General features: G+C 58.3%; 2 protein-coding genes across 5 annotated transcripts; both read left to right on the top strand.

Moving 5' to 3' along the window:
- Positions 1–205: 205 nt before the first annotated feature.
- On the top strand, positions 206–8,460 carry SLC39A1 (solute carrier family 39 member 1). Of its 4 annotated transcripts, none has more exons than XM_021682023.1 (5): positions 4,749–4,793; positions 4,958–5,077; positions 5,298–5,516; positions 5,675–5,805; positions 6,895–8,460. In XM_021682023.1, exons 3-5 carry the CDS (start codon positions 5,330–5,332, stop codon positions 7,549–7,551), a joined length of 975 nt encoding a protein of 324 aa, XP_021537698.1. In that variant the 5' UTR covers positions 4,749–4,793; positions 4,958–5,077; positions 5,298–5,329; the 3' UTR covers positions 7,552–8,460. The 4 variants fall into 4 exon arrangements, with proteins under 4 accessions (XP_021537700.1, XP_021537698.1, XP_021537699.1 ...); XM_021682024.1 differs by having other exon boundaries at positions 4,755–4,793; positions 4,958–5,069; XM_021682025.1 differs by lacking the exons at positions 4,749–4,793; positions 4,958–5,077 and adding an exon at positions 206–232.
- A 466-nt stretch (positions 8,461–8,926) lies between these two features.
- On the top strand, positions 8,927–17,928 carry CRTC2 (CREB regulated transcription coactivator 2). Its single transcript, XM_021682027.2, is given in 15 exon segments — positions 8,927–9,207; positions 11,790–11,891; positions 11,966–12,082; positions 12,567–12,628; positions 13,216–13,284; positions 13,457–13,560; positions 13,661–13,690; positions 13,861–13,925; positions 14,027–14,076; positions 14,191–14,441; positions 14,736–14,986; positions 14,988–15,143; positions 16,220–16,489; positions 16,962–17,148; positions 17,282–17,928. Coding segments are annotated over 15 exon segments (2,088 nt in total). The 5' UTR covers positions 8,927–9,054; the 3' UTR covers positions 17,503–17,928.
- Positions 17,929–18,965: the final 1,037 nt, after the last annotated feature.

Here is an 18,965-nt window from a genome sequence, read left to right as displayed (position 1 = left end):
GGCCGCCGGAGACTCGCGGAGGCACCCCCCCGCCCCCAGTCCCGAGGCGCTCTTTCCACTCTCGGGTCTGATTGGACGCAAGAGGTTTGAGGGGCAGGATATGGAGCCAATGGGAGTGCCGTCTCGAGGCAGGCTGCGCGCTGACTGGCCGGGGGCTGCCGAGGGAGGCGGGCTACCGCGGTGGCCGCCCGGGAGGATACCGAGGCCCCGCGGCTGCGAGTCCGGGGGACAGGTGCGGAGAAGCTGGGAAGTTCCGAGGACGCCGGGCGGGGTGTGCGGGGGCGGGGGTAGAGGAGCGGCCGCCTTTGCTTCCGCTTGCCGCGTGCCTGCCGGGCCCTGCTTAGGACCCGGGCGAGGGTGACTAACCTGTTGGCCCAGCTGGAGCTTTGAGCGCGGAAAGTCGCGCCAATCTGCATCTGCGCGTTGGCTGCTGTGTCCACGCTCCCGGGACTCCGCTAACTGGCGGGGCGGGGCGGGGCGGGGGCTCGAGGGGCTGGGAAACTGAGAGGTTAAAAAGGCATTGAGGTTTGGTGTGGGAATTTGTCTTATTTGGGTGTCATTGCCAACAGTAGGATGTGTCCTGCATTTATATAGTTCACAGATTTTCATAAACATTGTTCTCTCATTTAATCTCTGAAGTAGACGGGGCAGGAAATATTTTACTAACTTTACCGATGAAGAGACAGAGATCGTGATTAGAAGGTATTAAAACCAAGACTCGTGATTGTTTGCCTTGGCCTAGTGACTGATGGGCGAGGAATTCATTTCAAATATAGTAATGGAGCTACCCTCTGTGAATAAAGCAGGAAAGTTTGGGGTGTGGATCCAGAATTCAAACTGGTATTTTCTTTCTTTCTTCCTTCCTTCCTTCCTTCCTTTTAGATTTTATTTATTTGACAGAGAGAGACACAGCGAGAGAGGGAACACAAGCAGGGGGAGCGGGAGAGGGAGAAGCAGGCTTCCCGCCGAGCAGGGAGCCCGTTGTGGGACTCGATCCCAGGACCCTGGGATCATGACCTGAGCCGAAGGCAGACGCTTAACGACTGAGCCACCCAGGTGCCCCTCAAACTGGTATTCTCCTCATGAAAATTGTATGTGCTGAGGGTAAAGAGAGGAACAGGATTGAATATTTATTGAGTAACTATCAGATGCTCAGGCATTTTCACATCACTCATATAATTCTCACAGCAAGTCATAGCTGGAAAAGAGAAGTAACTTTCTCAAGGTTACTCTGTAAGTAGAACCAGGGTTTGGATGCCTGAGCCTGCACTATACTAAGCTATCTTGCTGGGGCTTTCTCAAATTTCCTGCTCATCTTCCTGCATTCCTGCTCAAGTAGTGAGGAGACAAAGCAGACTTCCTAGATCGATGCAGAGCTCTAAGGAAAGAAGAGCTGTCCTTGCCTAGATCTTTCCTAGAGCAAGAAAGGTTTCAAACGGCTTCCTGCAGGTTGCAAGTGAAAAGATGATTACGAGGAAAATATAATCAGCTTCCATTAATTAGAACTGGAAGGAACCTCTGGCATCATCTTCTAATCTGACTTCCCTCTTTCACCTGCTTTATCAAGTTCCTGAGAGGAAAGAGGACTTGCTTAAGATCACACATCAGGGGCACCTGGGTGACTCAGTTGTTAAGCGTCTGCCTTCGGCTCAGGTCGTGATTCCAGGGTCCTGGGATCGAGCCCCGCATCAGGCTCCCTGCTCCGCGGGAAGCCTGCTTCTCCCTCTCCCACTCCCCCTGCTTGTGTTCTCTCTCTCTTGCTATCTCTCTGTAAAATAAATAAATAAAATCTTTAAAAAAAAATCACACATCAAGTTAAGGTAGAGGAATGCCTGGCTAGCTCAGTCAGTGAAACAGGCCACTTTTGATCTCAGGGTTGTGAGTTTAAGCCCCACGTTCGGCGTAGACCTTACTTTAAGAAAAATTTTTGGGCCGCCTGGGTGGTTCAGTCATTAAGCGTCTGCCTTAGGCTCAGGTCATGATCCCTGGGTCCTGGGATCCAGGCCCGCATCGAACTCCGTGCTCAGCGAGAAGCCTGCTTCTCCCTCTCCCACTCCCCTGGCTTGTGTTCCCTCTCTCGCTGTCTCTCTCTCTGTCAAATAAATAAATAAAGTCTTAAAAAAAAAAGAAAAATTTTTACAAAATACACACATAAAAAAATTAATATTAAAAAAACAAATTGGGGTGCCTGGGTGGCTCCGTCGGTTATGCGTCCGACTCTTGATTTTGGCTCAGGTCATGGAATTGAGTTCTGAGTTGGGCTCTGCCCTCAGCGGGGAGACTGCTTCAGGATTCTCTCTCTCACTCTGCCCCTCTCTGCTCACTCTCTCTCTCTCAAATAAATAAAATCTTAAAAAAAAAAAAATTAAGGTAGAGCTGGGACAAGTACCCGGGTGTCCTGTCTCCCAGTCCATGATTCCTTGTTAATGTTACTAATTATCAATAATTTTAAGGGGTGTTGGGTGACACAGTCAGTTAAGCATCCAACTCTTGGTTTCGGTTTGGGTCATGATCTCCAGGTCTTGGGATCAAGCCCTGCGACAGGCTCTGTGTTCAGCATGGAGTTTGCCTGAGATTCTCTCTCCCTTTCCTTCTCCCCCTCCCATTCATGCTGTCTCTGTCTCTCTCTAAAATAAATAAATAAATCTTTAAAAAATAATAATCTTGAAAGCATAATTTACCACAAACTGCAGCTTGTACAATATTCTCTCAAATAATTAGGAGTTTCCTCTTTTTTAAATTTTTAAAAATTTTTAAAATTTTGGGGCGCCTGGGTGGCTCAGTCGTTAAGCGTCTGCCTTCGGCTCGGGTCATGATCCCAGAGTCCTGGGATCGAGCCCCGCATCAGGCTCCCTGCTCAGCGGGAGGCCTGCTTCTCCCTCTCCCACTCCCCCTGCTTGTGTTCCCTCTCTCGCTGTCTCTCTCTCTATCAAATAAATAAATAAAATCTTTTAAAAAAAATTTTTTTTAATTTTAATTTATTCATTTGAGAGAGAGCGCGCACAAGCCTGGGGGAGGGGCAAAGGGAGAGGGAGAAGCAGGCTCCCCCCTGAGCAGGGAGCCGGATGTGAGGCTCTTGATGCCAGGACCCTGGGATCATGACCTGAGCTGAAGGCAGATGCTTAACTGACTGAGCCACCCAGGCGCCCCAGAGTTTCCTCTTAACAGTAATTTTTATCTTTAAATTAAGAGCTTGGAACAGGGCGCCTGGGTGGCTCAGTTGGTTAAGCGACTGCCTTCGGCTCAGGTCATGATCCTGGAGTCCCGGGATCGAGTCCCGCATCAGGCTCCCTGCTCAGCAGGGAGTCTGCTTCTCCCTCTGACCCTCCTCCCTCTCATGCTCTCTGTCTCTCATTGTCTCTCTCGCAAATAAATAAAAATCTTTAAAAAAAAAAAGAGCTTGGAACAGCAATGATCATTTTTTTTCATTAATGCAATAATAATTATTAAATGATGGTACAGTACTATCCCGTTTCACCTACATCCTGATCTTAGAGTCCTATCTGATTCCTTTCTCCTGGGCTCTCTCCCTCAAAAAGTCCTCACATTCCCTCTTTTCTTAGGGAAGTTTTTGGCCTCCATTTCCAGAGCCTTAGAGACATTACTCCCGCCTCTTCTTGAGACAATGACGTCTTTTCGCCTTTGAAAAGACTAGGCTGAGCCCCCTTCTTTATTTCCTCTTTTTTTTTTTTTAAAGATTTTATTTATTTATTCACGAGAGACAGAGAGAGAGAGAGAGAGAGAGAGGGAGAAGCAGGCTCCCAAGGATCAGGGAGCCTGATGTGGGACTCGATCCCAGGACTGTGGGATCATGACCTGAGCCGAAGGCAGACGCTTAACCATCTGAGCCACCCAGGTGCCCCTCTTTATTTCCTCTTTTATATCCTACCCTCCCATGAGGTTAGAAGATTCTGATAGCACAGGGAATGTGGGTCAAAAGGATCCAGGCTAAGGAAACAATGAGGGTCCTGAGTTGAAAATACCTTGGTGCAATCAAGGAACAGAAAAGAGAAGGGAGGCCAGCAGGGCTGGGGGGAGAGGAGTTGCAGAGTTCAAGGTGAGTTTGAGAGAACCCTGTTAGATGCCCTGAGGCATGGTAAGGATGGTAAGTTGGAGCCAGCTGAGAGCAGCTCTTCACTGGGCAGGTTTTGGGCCACCCCTGTGCTGGGTCCCACCAGTTCCCTGCACACTCTCAGAGAAGACGGAAGGCTGCACAAAAGTGCGCTCAGGCCACTGGTAGTCAAGAAGGGATGATTTTCAAGAAATGCCCTCTCTTCGCTATTTCCTTTTTCCAATTCTGCCTTGTCTTTTTCCTTTGTTGTGGGTGCCGGAGAGGGAAGTCAAGCAAGGAAGTCAGTCCTAAGAAGAGAATGTTTTCCCTCTGGCGCCAAGGTGCGCGGAAAGGGTCTTAGAGTCTTCCAAGAGATGGTTAAGAAGACGCTGCCGAAGACCAGGAAGAAGACCTCAGCGATGCAGAGCGGAAGACTTGGGAATGCGGGGTGGGCTCGGACTCCCGCCTCGCCCGCGGGCGTTCTAGCTTCCGGCCAGCCGGGCCAGTCCTACCGCCCCGAGGCGCCCCAGGCCCGCAGCCCCTGGGCCCGCCCCCTCGAAGCTCCGCCCCCAACAGCCCGCTCGCCGGCCTCTGATTGCCTCCAGAGCACGTCACTCCTGGCAGGGTCCCGCCCCCCTGGCGCCGTAATTGGCCGGCGGCGGCGGGGAGGCGGGACGCGGCGGGGCGGGGTCCCGAGTCGCGGCGGAACCCGGCGGCTGCGGCGGAGGGGGACCCTGGCGAGGTGAGTGTGTGCCCGGGCCGTGTGGGCTGGGCGGCCTCGGCCCGCCGCGACCCCGCCGCCTGGGGCCCCTGGCGGTGGCCGTGAGCGCGCCGCTCTGCGCTTCCGGCGTGCGGCTGGTGAAACGGGAGCGGGGAGTGATCCGCCCCCAAACTCGCCCTGCCCAGGTGGCCCACGAAGCTCCCCGCGACACCTCTGCGCAGCCCGACCCCCTCTGCTCCGTCCCCTCCTTCCTGCGGGGTTCCCGGCCTCTCCTCTCCCGGGAGGACCGAGCTTCAGGTGAAAGGGTAATGAGACGTCCACACCGCCCTGACGCCGGATCCCCCGCGCGGGGTCCCCGAATGAGCCATCTGAAGGGGCGCAGTCTGCGGGGGAAGGGGACCGTTCCCAGTCCGGGAGTGCATGAGTCACACTGGGCTGGGGAGGTCGGGGGGCGGCAGGGTGAGGGGGCTCCCGTCCGCTTGGCCCGTTCTTCAAGTGACCATTGCCCCACTCGCGTTGTCTTAGGTCCGAAAGTCGTTGGAGCAGCTACAGCCACCATGGGGCCCTGGGCAGAGCCAGAGCTCCTGGTGTGGCGCCCGGAGGCGGTGGCCTCGGAGCCCCCGGGGCCCGTGGGTCTGGAGGTGAAAATGGGCGCCCTGGTGCTGCTGCTCTTGCTCACTCTTCTCTGCAGTCTGGTGCCCATCTGCGTGCTGCGCCGGCCTGGGGCCGGCCCCGAAGCCTCAGGTGAGGCTCTCCTGTTCCCTGCTGGGTTGGGGAGGGCTCTGGGGGCTGCGGAGGTTCCCCTAAAGACGAGAAGGCAAGAGTGACCGTTGCTTGGGTTGGGGCAGTGAGGCTTGAGGGTGTTCATTGCTCACTCCCGTCTGTGCTCCACTCCTGTCCAGCCTCCCGCCAAAAAGCCTTGAGCCTAGTAAGCTGCTTCGCAGGGGGTGTCTTTCTGGCCACCTGTCTCCTGGACCTACTGCCTGACTACCTGGCTGCCATAGATGAGGCCCTGGCAGCCCTGCACGTGACGGTGAGCCCTTTCTGCTGCATGTGACCCTGTGGGGGGGGGTGTTCAGTCACACACCTGTGGGAGACACGCTCCATGACCGTGTGACCGTGTGGAAGGCGCCTAGCATGGGACCCTATGAACTGTGACTTTTAGGGATGGGGCATAACTCTTCCTGGGGTGCTCCCCTTTGCCCCCAGTCCCTCTGTGCCTGCCATGCACTCTTTGGGTCACTGAGGGGAGCCTCGTACAGGCATGTGACCCACTCTGTGAGTTTCTCAGTCACAGCCTCCAAGAATCATCTTCACTCTCACACCACTTTGCTGGCAGTAGAGGGCCCTCCAGGCCTGGGAAGGGTGGGAGGCCTGGAGTTCCTGACCTAAAATGCCATAACCCAAGGAAGTAGGATGTGAAGAAGGTCAAGTACAAGGCGTAGGGAAGTCTCAGGGGAAAAGCTGAGACAGTGTGTGGAGGTGTCAGGAGGGCACCCTGCGCTCTTCCTCGTCCTAAGGCTGGGGAAGTAACACAGGATGTACCTTCTGTGAGCGAGTGACCGGCCGCCCTGTATGAGTCTGTGTAAGTCTCAGTGGCCCCTGAGAGTTTGTGGCTCTGTGTGTGAGCATTTGGTGAGGTGGGCAACGTGTGATCCTGTGCGTGCGCGTGTGTGTGCGTGTGCACGCGTGCGTGTGTGTGTGTGCGCGCCTACGTGTCTGCATCAGTCACTCTCAGCTGGGGGTGGTTTTGCACCCCCTTCACAGGAAGCATTTGGTAGTGTCTGGAGACCTTTTTGGTTGTCACAATTGGGAAAGGAAGGCTTTGTGCAGGCTAGGGATGCTGTTAAACATCCCACTGAGCATAGGACAGCCCTCCAAAATGAAGAATTATCCAACCCAAAATGTTAATAATGCTGAAGTTGAGAAACTGGTCTATATGTAGTACTGTGAGCGACACTGTCATCTATGTGATTGTGTGTGTCTTTGTGTAACTGAGAGTAGCCCTGCATCTGTGGGGGACCCTAAGTCTGTATAACTGGGAGTCCTCGAGACTCTGAATTTGACTCTTCCCCATTGTTGGCCTGTCTCCTGAATTTCTTGCTGCCCTGTTTGCCCACAGCTCCAGTTCCCCCTACAAGAGTTCATCTTGGCAATGGGCTTCTTCCTGGTCCTGGTGATGGAACAGATCACACTAGCTTACAAGGAGCAGTCAGGGCCACCACCTCGAGAGGAGACAAGAGCTTTGCTGGGAACAGCAAATGGTGGGCCACAGCACTGGCATGATGGGCCAGGGGTCCCACAGGCAGGTGGAGCCCCTGCAGCCCCCTCAGCCCTGCGTGCCTGCGTACTGGTCTTCTCCCTGGCCCTGCACTCGGTGTTCGAGGGACTGGCGGTGGGGCTGCAGCGAGACCGGGCTCGGGCCCTGGAGCTCTGCCTGGCTTTGCTGCTCCACAAGGGTATTCTGGCAGTCAGCTTGTCCCTGCGGCTGCTGCAGAGCCATCTGCGAGCGCAGGTGGTAGCTGGCTGTGGGATCCTCTTCTCATGCATGACACCTCTGGGCATTGGGTTGGGTGCAGCTCTGGCAGAGTCGGCTGGGCCACTGCACCAGCTGGCCCAGTCTGTGCTGGAGGGCATGGCAGCTGGCACCTTTCTCTATATTACCTTCCTGGAAATCTTGCCCCAGGAGCTGGCCACTTCTGAGCAGAGGATCCTCAAGGTCATCCTGCTCCTTGCAGGCTTTGCCCTACTTACTGGCCTGCTCTTCATCCAAGTCTAGGGAGCTCCAGGTGCCCTTGACCTTCCGTTTCCACCCCAGCATATGAAAATAAGGAGTGGAGAAGGGAGGATTGAGGATCAGAGGGTTCTCTGGGAGATAGGGATGGAGTCTTTGGGATTATCTGACCAATGGGAGGGATGTGGTAGACAAGAGCCTGGCCCCGAGGGACAAGGGATAGTCCTATCACTAAAGACGTGATCAGTGATTCACAATGGGGAAGACACTGAGTGTTAGAATCCAGGGTCACACTACATACAGGGACGAGCTGACGATGGCAAGGCTGGGAGCGGGCACCCCGCCGCTGCGGGATGGAGGTGTGAGAAGGCACAGCCCAGAGGCGGCAGTCCTGCTGGTTCTAGCCCACTTCAGCCCTCTGTCACTTGGGGTGGAGTGGACTCCTTCTTTTCTTAGCGCCTACTCTATCTCCCACTTCCCTTCTCCCAGGGGACTGGTGCCAAATGGCCTCTTCCTGCCAGTTTGGTACCTTCTTTGGCTTCTCTAGTCCTGCTCACTTCTCTATTTTTAAAGTGCCAAATAAATCCCTTCCCTCTTTGTCAAAAAGCACAGTGATGGCACTGAACCCTGCCCAACACCTCAGCGGAGGGGCCCTGCTTGCTCTTTTTTTGGAGGCAGCCATGTTTGCTGAGTTGAGGTTGGGGGAGGGTTGGCAGAGATACGGCCCCCCACCACTACTGCACCCTGGGGATACTGAACATGGAAATGGTGCCCCATGCCCAGATGAGAAATACTGAGCTGCCAAATTTTTTTTTTATACCAGAGGAGCCCAAGGGGAAAGCTCACCCCCAGCTATTTTTGGGGAGGGAGGGCTGTGGATAGAGCCATGTTCTCTAGAATCTATTTTACTAACTGACCTGTTTTGGGACTTGTTACCCAAATAAAAGATGTTTCTATACATTTGTGCAGTGTCTGATTCATTTGTCTTGGGCAAGGGGTGGGCACGTAGCCAGTCTGAGAGGGCCTGAGTCCCAGACGTTTATACCTGTTTTAATATCCCTACTCTCACTGCTTTCATTCAGGCTCCGTAGTCCCCTTCCTTGAAGACCCAAATTTTCCCTTTTGTTCCTTCCTTCTTCCCGCCCTGTCTCCACCCCTTCCCCTTCCTCCCCAATCCTTCCCTCTCCTGCATCCTGCTCCCCTTCACGGTCAGAGGCTCAAGACCAACTTAGAACTACTTTTCCCAGCTTGCCCCGCGCAGGGAGGAGCCGGGGGGAGGAGCCAGGCTCCCAGGCCCGGGGCCACAGGGCTGCTGGGAAATGGAGTCCGCTTCCTGTCCGCGCTGCTCGCCTGGGGCCGCGCAGGGGTCACGTAAACAAACTACAGTTCCCGGCGGCCCTCGCGCGCGGCAGGTCCGGGCTAGGCTGGGGCCGGGTTCGCGGTGCTCGCCGAGGCGGCGGCGGCGGCTGCGGCTGGAGGCGCGGGCCAAGGCCCGCGGCGGGACCGTGGCTTGTCCGGGAGGGTGGCGGGGAGGGACGCACGGGGAAGATGGCGACGGCGGGCGCGAACGGGCCCGGCTCGGCCACGGCCGCAGCTTCCAATCCGCGCAAGTTTAGCGAGAAGATCGCGCTGCAGAAGCAGCGTCAGGCCGAAGAGACGGCGGCCTTCGAGGAGGTGATGATGGACATCGGCTCCACCCGGGTGAGGGGCCGCCGGGGGAGCGGGAGCCGAGGGCGCAGTCCCGGAGCGGGGCGCCGGGAGGCGGGGCGGGGGCGGGCGCCGCCGCGAGGGAGGCGGAGCGGGGCCGCCGCCGTCCGCGAGGCGCGGGTGGAGGGCCGAGGGGCAGGAAGACGGGCTTGCGGGGGAGGCCGGGACGCCGGGGAGCCGGGGGCTGGGGAGCCAGCGGGGGCCGCGTGGGGGCGGCGGCCGGCGGCGGTCCCGTGCATCCCTGATGGAGCCCCTGGGGACGCTCCTGCAGCATCCCCGAGCTTGGGCTGTGGCGGGGGGCATGGTCCGCTCGCCCCAGCCCCGCTGCTCCGAGTCGGTATCTCCTCCAGTCTGGTCCCTCTGCCCTGCTGTGCCATTCTCGGCACTTCAGTACCTTCGGGAAAGGGCCCCCTTGAGTGGTTTGCGCGCCGCAGCGCTGAGTCTAGTGGGGCAGGAAGTCCCCTCCTGCGTCCCTTCCCTTTGCTTCCTTTTTCAAATATTTCTTGTGGTTTCCTGACGTGAATGAAGGTAAGGTCCATTGCTCGCAGACTGTGCTTGATGTTTTGCCCTGGCCACCGCGGAGGGGAGGTAGGACTTTGAAGCTCCAAAGCGGGTAACCAGTTGGCTATAGGTTAGGTTTGCTGAGCTTTCTGGGAAGGTGGCTGCTTTGTGGGTCAGTTATAAGGTGCCTCTGAGGGTCTTCTGTCGCTGGGGATATTCATTCCTAAACAGTTCCAGAAAGAAGACATCCTGGCACGGTTGCCTCTGAAGCCCCTCTGGCCTTCCTTTCTTGCTTTCCAGGGCTGAATATCAGAGGGAGTGAGGGTGGGAGTCTGCCCAGCTGGTGTGCAGTCCTAATTTAGGGACACGTTATTCTCAAAACAGCAGGTGAGGCTATTGCAGTGATCCCTCATGGCGGAGCGCTGGAAGGAACTCATGGGGAGATGGTGGCACAGAAAGACGTTTCTGATCTGACTGTGGTTGCCTCTGTGACCGCGACTCCCATTGTACTTTTGTTTGTGTTTCCCCTGTTGGTTTTTCTTGTGTTTTTTTCCCTTTGGGTCTCTAGAGACCACGTGTCCTAGTTTGTGGGAGTCAGAACAGAGAGAGTTAGGGGGGGAAGCATATCGTGTGTGTGTGTGCACACACAACTCCCTCTGAATGCCATGGGGATCATGATCTGTTGACTGCTCCCCTTTAGGAGCTTTTGCTCATGGTGGGTGCGGAGGCAAGGAGGTGGGCGAGAGGCTCGGCCTGACGCCCTGTCCTCTGTCTGGACCGTGACTCCAGCAGAGGCAGGGTGGGATTTTAGGGTTTGTGTGTACAAACAGAAAGGCTGTGAGAAGCTCAGAGCTGAGGCCTTTGTCTTTTTAGCGCCTTGGTTTGTCCAAACACCCCTTCTGCCCACCTTGCCCCTGCAGGTTGCCTCGCTGCTGCACGTAAATATCTAGTGGGCGTACAAGGCCGGGGCTCAGGGACCCAAGAGTCTAAAGCTAGAGATAAGAGATCTGGGGCTTAGCTTAGCTGAGAGGGCTCTTTTGAGGCAGCTACAGCCATGGGGGCCTAGAGTACTGAGGGGCTAGGGTTAGCACATCTACTAATAGCAATCTTGAGCGGCCCAAAGGTTTACATAGTGTCTGCTAAACTCAGTGGGCTGATCACTTGGAACAGAAAGTCAATTCTGATGTTGGCCTCTGCACAACAGTGCATGACCCCCAGAAGTTCATCAGCTGCCCTATGTCCATTTTTTGGCAGGTTGCAGTGGTTGAGCCTCAGAAGTAGGTGTTCAGCTCTCACGGAAGGACTTAAGATCTGTAGACAGACTGACGCCATGCCAGACTGAGGGTTGTGGTGTCTCACTGCCGTGCCAGATACATCTCCCCAAAGTGGGGGTCAGGCCAGGCTGAACTGGGTTATCGCTCCCTCTCTCGGCACCGTTCTCAAGGCTTCCCTGTCCATTCAGGGGCTTTAGAACTAGGTAGAAGAAGACTGCTTCTTGGCTTCAGCACTGTTTTTCCAGCTGGGAGAGCCATCATTTCCTAGGTGTTCTAGTTTGGGTGGTGCAGGCTCTGTGTAGCTTTCCTGAGGCAGGCCAAGTGGCAGAAGCCTGTGCCCTCCAGAGTGGGAAGGAAAGAGGTTGGCGATAATGGCTCTGTGGCATCCACCTGTGGCCTTCCCCTCATGTTCCAATTAGTCCTGGACGCATCTGGAAGGGAAAGCGAGGTGCCTAATAGGCACCCTTCCCAGGAGCTGACCCATGTGACTAGCTTGGGGGCTCCTGGCAACCCCTCCGGGACTCTGTTTAGACTGATGCCAACTGGGACAGGCCCCAAGCAGAGTGTCAGGCCCTGCGTGGCAGGGCGACGCCAGCCATTAGTGGGGTGGCTGGGGTGGCCTGCGGAAGAGCTGGGGCCGAGCTTCGCACCCGGCCTGCCCCCCACTGCTTTTCCTGGCGGCGCTCTTAAGTGCACCAGCAGTAGGGCGTGCCCTGGAGACAGATGGCAAGAGTGGCCAGAGGAACGGGAACAGTCGCCAGAACCTTCCCTGACATTCCTGTTTTGTCCTCCCCATCTCAGTTACAGGCCCAAAAGTTGCGACTGGCCTACACGAGGAGCTCGCATTATGGCGGTTCTCTGCCCAACGTTAACCAGATTGGCTGTGGCCTGGCTGAGTTCCAGGTGAGTGGACTGCAGTCACAGGGGCCCAGGCAACTTGCGACTTCCCCAGGTGACCTCCCTGTCTCTTTTGGCAGAGCCCCCTCCACTCGCCTCTGGATTCATCTCGGGGCACGCGGCACCACGGGCTGGTGGAACGGGTGCAGCGAGACCCCCGAAGGATGGTGTCCCCACTCCGCCGCTACCCCCGCCACATATCCTTCACGGAGGCTGTGGGGGGCCCGGGGGCGACGGGGTTCCTCGGGAACTCGTGGGAGGAAGGGACTCTGTGCGGTTCAGTCCCTCCGTTCCTGGCCTCCCAGAAAAGCCACTGTCTGGCCCGTGTGTCGGCACCGGCTCCTTCGACGGGGAGACCTACGTCTCCTGCTGAAGGGCGTTTGGTTCCCTCTTCACGTTTTTCCTCCCCTTTCTGTTGGTAGCTTTCAGCCTCAGAGACTCTCATAGACCTGTTTCTCACGTCCTTTCCGGTTATTCGCCCTCGTTTTTCCAACTCTACTGGGCCTGGTTCTCTTTTTCTCTTCCATTCTTTGGCCCTGTCGTTGCCCCTCGTGGAGGAGGAGGGAGGTACTTGCTTCTTGAAACAATTCATCCACCTCCTCCAGTGTTCTCCTCTTATCTGGTCTCTGTCCCCTCTGTGCCCTCCTCCCTTTCTCCTTAACTGCTGCTGGTGCTGCTCACGTCGACAGCTCTCCCTATAGTCCTGCCTACTTGTCTCCTCCCCCGGAGTCCAGCTGGCGGAGGTCAGTGTCTAGGGCAGACAGGGTCTCCTGTCCACTCTCTGACGTGTCTCTGGAGGGAGCTTGGGTTGGGGCCAGGCTTTGAACAGTGCCTCCTCCATAATGTAGGGCTGGGAGGGGTGGGGGCAGGTGCGGTAGGTGGGTCAGAGTCCAGTCTTGGCCCTGTTGACACTGGCAGCCGAGCCTCCCAGTCCAGCCAGTGCAGGACCAATGGTAACGGTGGCTGACTGGGATGTGCGTGTCCGGGGAGGGAGGATGGCTGGCTCTCCATAGGAGTGGCTGCCAGATGCAGCGTTCTGGCCCCAGATTTCTGACCCTCCGCGGTCTGTGTCATTCTCCGTGCACAGTCGCTGGGCTCCAGGATTCCCATTCAGCTTATCCCGGCAGAGACAAGTTGAGTTTCCAGATCTCTTAGCTTGATCGTGGGAGGGGGGTCGGGTCACAGGGAGCAGAAGAACCAGAAAGGAGGCACGGCCCTGGGTGCTCAGCCCTGTCCATCTCCGCCTCAGCGGCCGGCGCTCTCTAGCCCCGTGCTGGCTTTCCTGTCTGTTGCTAGCCTTCCTCCTCCTGACCTTGTGTTTCCACCCCAGGACGATGCCCTGGGGCAATTTCCCTGCAGAGAAGGGACAGTTGTTTCGACTGCCATCTGCACTGAACAGGTGATGGCCCTGGCCTTCTCTGCGCCACATCTCTTATCTGCTGTTTCCGGGCCCTGCTGCCTTGCCCCACCCTGTCCCAGCCCAGCTAGCGTTGTCCCCTGCTGAGCAGGGCATGGGGACCAGGAACACCGTCACAGGTACGAGCTCACCTCTGCCCCCCCCACCCCCACAGGACAAGTTCTGATTCTGCTCTTCACACCAGTGTGATGAACCCCAGCCCCCAGGACACTTATCCAGGCCCTGCCCCTCCCAGCATCCTGCCCAGCCGCCGTGGAGGTAAATGGCCTGGCCCTGGGCGGGGAATGACCTGACGAGCTTTTGTTTGAAGCCCGTAGAGAAGTCCGGACTGTAGCCAACTCTCCCGCATCCTTTGTAGGTTTTCTGGATGGTGAAGTGGACTCCAAAGGTATGTGTTCCTCGCCGTTTGTGGCCACTGATGCCCACGGATTTCTGGCTTGGTGTTGGGGGCTTTGTGCAGGGCCCGGGAGCGGGACTGTCTCCCTCTCACCTCTGCTTCCTCTCCTGCTCCACCGGCTCCTTCTCCAACCCTCTCATCACCAGTCTTTCTTTTTCAAGTCCCTGCTGTTGAGGAGAACTTGCTAGATGACAAGCATTTGCTGAAGCCATGGGATGCTAAGAAGGTCGGTGTGGCCCACTACCCCCCTTCTTTCGGTGGGGCAGGTCTTCCTCGGGCCTCGCTGAGCTCTGGCCTCCTTTCTCACAGTCTTCCTTCTCTCCTCAGCTGTCCTCATCCTCCTCCCGACCTCGGTCCTGTGAGGTCCCTGGAATTAAGTAGGTGCCTCGATTAGGTTGGCTGGGGGGCTGAGGGGAAGCGTGGGAGGCCAGCCTCCGTCCCCCACCCCGACCACCGCCGCCATCTCCGCTTCTCTTCCTCTCCTCCCGCAGCATCTTCCCATCTCCTGACCAGCCTGCCAGTGTGCCCGTGCTCCCACCTGCCTTGAACACAGGCGGCTCCCTCCCTGACCTCACCAGCCTGCACTTTCCCCCTCCACTGCCCACTCCCCTGGACCCTGAGGAGACAGCCTACCCCAGCCTGAGTGGGGGCAACAGTACCTCCAGTTTGACCCACACCATGACCCACCTCGGCATCAGCGGGGGCCTGGGCCTGGGCCCGGGCTCGGGCTATGATGCGCCAGGTGGGTGGCTGCCCTGGCTGAGGGGTGACGGGGTGGGGGGCTCGGGCCCCCAGGAGCCTCCTGTGACTGCCCACACCAGTCCTGCCCGGGATTCCCTCACGGCAGATGGGGCTTTTCCTGGAAAGGTGATGGGGGGCAGCCCCCAGGTGGGCCATGCCAACCTCACTGTCAGGGACAGAGCAGGGAGGACGTTGTGTCGCCACCTTCATAGTCTGGTCGCTGCTCCCCGTCCTGGGCAGAAAGGGGTCCAGCTCCCATCGGTAACGTGGGCATCTCTGCTTTTTGTCTGTGCAGGACTTCACTCCCCTCTCAGCCACCCATCCCTGCAGTGCTCCCTGAGCAACCCCAACCTCCAGGCCTCCCTGAGCAGCCCCCAGCCCCCGCTCCAGGGCTCCCACAGCCACCCCTCCCTGCCTGCGTCCTCCCTGGCCCGCCACGCACTGCCCACCACCTCCCTGGGCCACCCCTCGCTCAGTGCCCCGGCCCTCTCCTCCTCCACTTCTTCCTCCTCCGCTTCATCTCCCGTGCTGGGCGCCCCCCCCTTCCCCAGCTTCTACCCCCGGAACCTCCCCCCGCCACCGCCGTGTGCCCCTCAGCCCCCTGAGTTTGCCCGTGGGCCCAGCTGACGCCAGAAGGTCCCAACAGCAGCTGCCCAAACAGTTTTCGCCAACAATGTCACCCACCTTGTCCTCCATCACTCAGGTACGCGTGGCTGCCTTCGTCCGTGTCTGTCTCCCTTCCCCCTCTCTCTCCCTGCCACACACTCCCTTCCACCTTCCTTTCTCCAGACACCCCCTCCTCACTTCTGTGCTCCTTGTCTCGGCCATCCCCTTTCATTCCTCTGTCCCTCCTGCCTGAAGAGCACAAAGCCTGGGGGAGCCGCTTCCCGGTTCACATCCCAGCCCCGCCTCTTCCTAGCGGTCTCCTTGGACAGGTGCCCTGCTGGCTGTGAGCCTCGCATCCTCACCTGTAACACAAGGGTGCTGTTGTAAGGATCACAGGAACCGCGTACGGGACGTGCTTAGGCCGTGCCCACCCAGGTGCATGCCCCACAGATGGTAGCTTTTTCTCCCCCTTTTCTCCCCATGCTTCTTTCCTCGTCTGTCTGTCTCTCATGCCTTCATCCTGTCCCATCCCCTCTCCCATCGCTGTCCTCCTTCCACGGATTTCATAGAGTCAGGGGCTCTCAGACATGGAGCCTCATCTCTTCGTGTTACAGATGAGGATACTACCCAGAGGGAAAGTGCTGTCCAAGCTTACTCAGCAAGTTAGGAAGAGTTGGGAGCAGCCTGAGAACCTAGCTGAGGGCTCCTTCCTCAGTGCTGAAATGCGCGCCTCTCCCTGCCCCCGCCCCCCTTCTCTCTGCCCTCTTCCTCTCCTCCACTGCCCTTCCCTGGAATGTGTGTTCCATGTTCCTGGAGGAAAGACTAAGGCCAGGCCAACGAGGGCTCTGCTCCCTCCCTCCTTCCCGCTCTCCCTGCCTCCGGCAGCCCACCGTGCTGGCCCTGGCCCTGGCCCTGGCCTTGGCCTGTGGGGTGTGCGGCAGCCTCCCGGCGCAGGCGCGGTTTCCTCGGGCCCCGACGCCGGCCTCGCCGGCTCGCTCGCTTTCGTTCTGATACACGCTTGAGTGACGGCCCCCGGCCCCGGGGCGCCCCGTGGAACACTGTCACGTCTGTGTTGAGGACGGTTGCAGCTTCACAGGGTGGGAAACCCTAAGAGTTTCCCCCTGGGGCTCTACCGAGGGTTAAGCTGCTCCCTTTTTCCTTGCTTCTCTTCAGGGTGTCCCCCTGGATACCAGCAAACTGTCCACTGACCAGCGGCTGCCTCCGTACCCATATAGCCCCCCAGGTTTGGTTCTGCCCAGCCAGCCGCCCACCCCAAAGCCTCTACAGCAGCCAGGGCTGTCCTCTCAGGCCTGTTCCATGCAGCCGTCAGGTGGGCAGCCCCCGGGCCGGCCACCGCACTACGGGACGCTGTACCCACCCAGCTCCAGTGGGCACGGGCAGCAGTCTTACCACCGGCCCATGAGTGACTTCGGCCTGGGCAACGTGAGTACCCAGGTCTAGGAGCAGGGGAGGGCCAGGGGGGGGTCGGGGGGGGCTTGTGTGGTATCCCTGGTGCACTCTGAATGGGGAGATCTGGGGTGGCGGGGGAGAGCTCCTTCCCCCCAGATAGCGGAGCACTGCCAACCTGAGGCTTCTCTCTTGTGCATTTGACCCCAATCCTGCCCCCGCCCCTAGCTGTCTCCGCACAGCGTGCTCTCTGATGCCCGCTGCTCTGACTTGTTCTCTTCCTGGCATGCACACGCTCTGTCCCAGCAGGTACGGCGCCCACACCTACTCCAGGCCCCGTGCTTGCTGCTCTGCTCTGCTTGCCGCCTTCTCCCTGTCTCTGCTCCTGTTCCTGGAGTGGCGGGGGGGTGCTTTGCTGGGCAGAGGGGACGTATTTGCAGGGCAGGCAGGAGCCAATGGGACACCCTTTTCTGAAGTGCACTTCCTTAGGCTCTGTCTGTGTCCGTAGCTGGAGCAGTTCAGCATGGAGAGCCCATCAACCAGCCTGGCGCTGGATCCCCCTGGCTTTTCTGAAGGGCCTGGATTTTTAGGGGGTGAGGGGCCAGTGAGTAGCCTCCAGGACCCCCATGCCCTCAACCACCAGAACGTGACCCACTGTTCCCGCCATGCTCCAGGGCCCAACATCATTCTCCCAGGTGAGCAGTGTGGGTGGTGATGGGGCGTGGAAGGAGGGGGTGATACATTCGCTGGTGCAGCAGGGGATCCAGGGGTCCTGGATCGAAGAGTTTACAGGGCATGGGTCTTCACCCATCTCTTCTGCCCCCACAGGAGAGTCCTCCCCAGGTTTCTCTAAGGAGATTGCGGCGGCCCTGGCCGGAGTTCCTGGCTTTGAGGTGTCGGCAGCTGGGCTGGGGCTGGGGCTCGGGCTGGAGGAGGACCTGCGCATGGAGCCACTGGGCCTGGAAGGGCTCCACATGCTGAGCGATCCCTGTGCCCTGCTGCCCGATCCTGCTGTGGAGGACTCATTCCGCAGTGACCGGCTGCAGTGAGGGGCCTCATCGGCACCCCTCTTCGTGGCCCTGCCCCATCACTCTTCCTTTCCTCCCTTCCCCCTGGCCAGTAGAGACTCCACTCTGCCCCCAGATCCTCTTTCTAACATGAATGAGGGATCCCAGGAATGAGAAAAAGCAAAGGGTTTGTCCAGGTGGCCCCTGAATTCTGCACAAGGGGTGGGCCTGGGGGAGCTCAAGGGAGGACCTAAAGCACTTGTAACTTTGAACCGTCTGTCTGGAGGTCAGAGCCTGTTGGAAGGCAGGGGTGGAGGGGAGCCCCGGAGGCAGGGCTTGCCCGGATGCCTGGGGGTGGGCAGTGCCAACCCCTCCTCACCACTCTTCCCCTTGCAATGGAGGAGAGCGCCAGAGTGGATATTATTTTTTATTAAATATATTATATGTTAATAAAAAAATCGTATCAAACACTTGGTGTGGCTTTTTTCTTGGGGATGCACTTGGAAATTTAGAGGATCCTTGGGGCCAGGCCCTTTCGTCTGATATGCTTTTTTCATCTTTTCATCACTGTTGCGGTTTGTGGAGGGGCCCCAGCCTCAGAATTTGTACCCAGCATTGAACATGGGCGTCCAGGCTGGATGTAGGCTCCCGGGGCAGCACACATGCCCTCCTGTGCCCTCCCACCTGTCCAGGCCCTGGCTGTGAGTCAAGGGTGAGGAGGCGACTGATGGCTGAGATCACAGTCTGATGTTTCCCCAGGGGCAGCTGGCCCCAAGGATCCTCTAGCTGAGGGAGACTCCCCAGGAGGATTTTATACCAACTAGGGATGCCAGGCAGGGTTGGCTCCCTCTTCCTTATGGACCTTTTAAGCCCGGAGAACCTAGAAGACAAGTGGTACTTGGCCAGCCTCTGACCTCATGCTCCCAGGTCTGTGCCCCCCTCCCTCCCTGCTCTTTTCCTCTGCCCCTTTGTGCTGTCCTGCTCGCAGAGTCCCCAAGGGGCTTCCTCTTTCTGACTCAGGCTGCCAGCCCTCCGGCCAAGTGAGCTTCTGCCCTCTGCTCTTCTCTGTACCCGGCAGAGGAGTGGCGTCTGTCCTTATACCAGCCCCCCGCCCCCCTCCCCTCCACTACTTTTGCACACCCCGCAGAGCTGGCCTCTCCTCTTCCTCTTTCCAAAGACCTTGTCTTTTTCAGAAAAGGGAACTGAGAGCTTGTGGCCCAGGCCCGCAGGGAATGCTGTGTGCCCTAAACCTGGGAGTAGGGGCGTCGCTGGGTCGGCGCAGCCGGGGCCTCCAAGGCGCGCGGCCGGGCACCCGGGCCACATGTGACCAGGCCCCGGGGCGGGACGGGCGCCCGCCGCCTGCGTGCAGGGGGCCCTCCCGGCCGCCAGGGGTCGCGCTGCAGGCGCCGGGCGGGCGCGGCGGGGTCACGGCCGGGGTGGGGGTGTGGGGGGGCCACGGAGAAAGCGGGGCGCGCGGACGAGCCCGGTGCGGCGCCCCGGCCGCC

The sequence above is a fragment of the Neomonachus schauinslandi genome, chromosome 6 (assembly GCF_002201575.2).
Source record: "Neomonachus schauinslandi chromosome 6, ASM220157v2, whole genome shotgun sequence".
Classification (NCBI taxonomy): Eukaryota; Metazoa; Chordata; class Mammalia; order Carnivora; family Phocidae; genus Neomonachus; species Neomonachus schauinslandi.
Note: the sequence above shows the minus strand (reverse complement) of the source record. Positions and strands in the feature narration are given on the sequence as shown.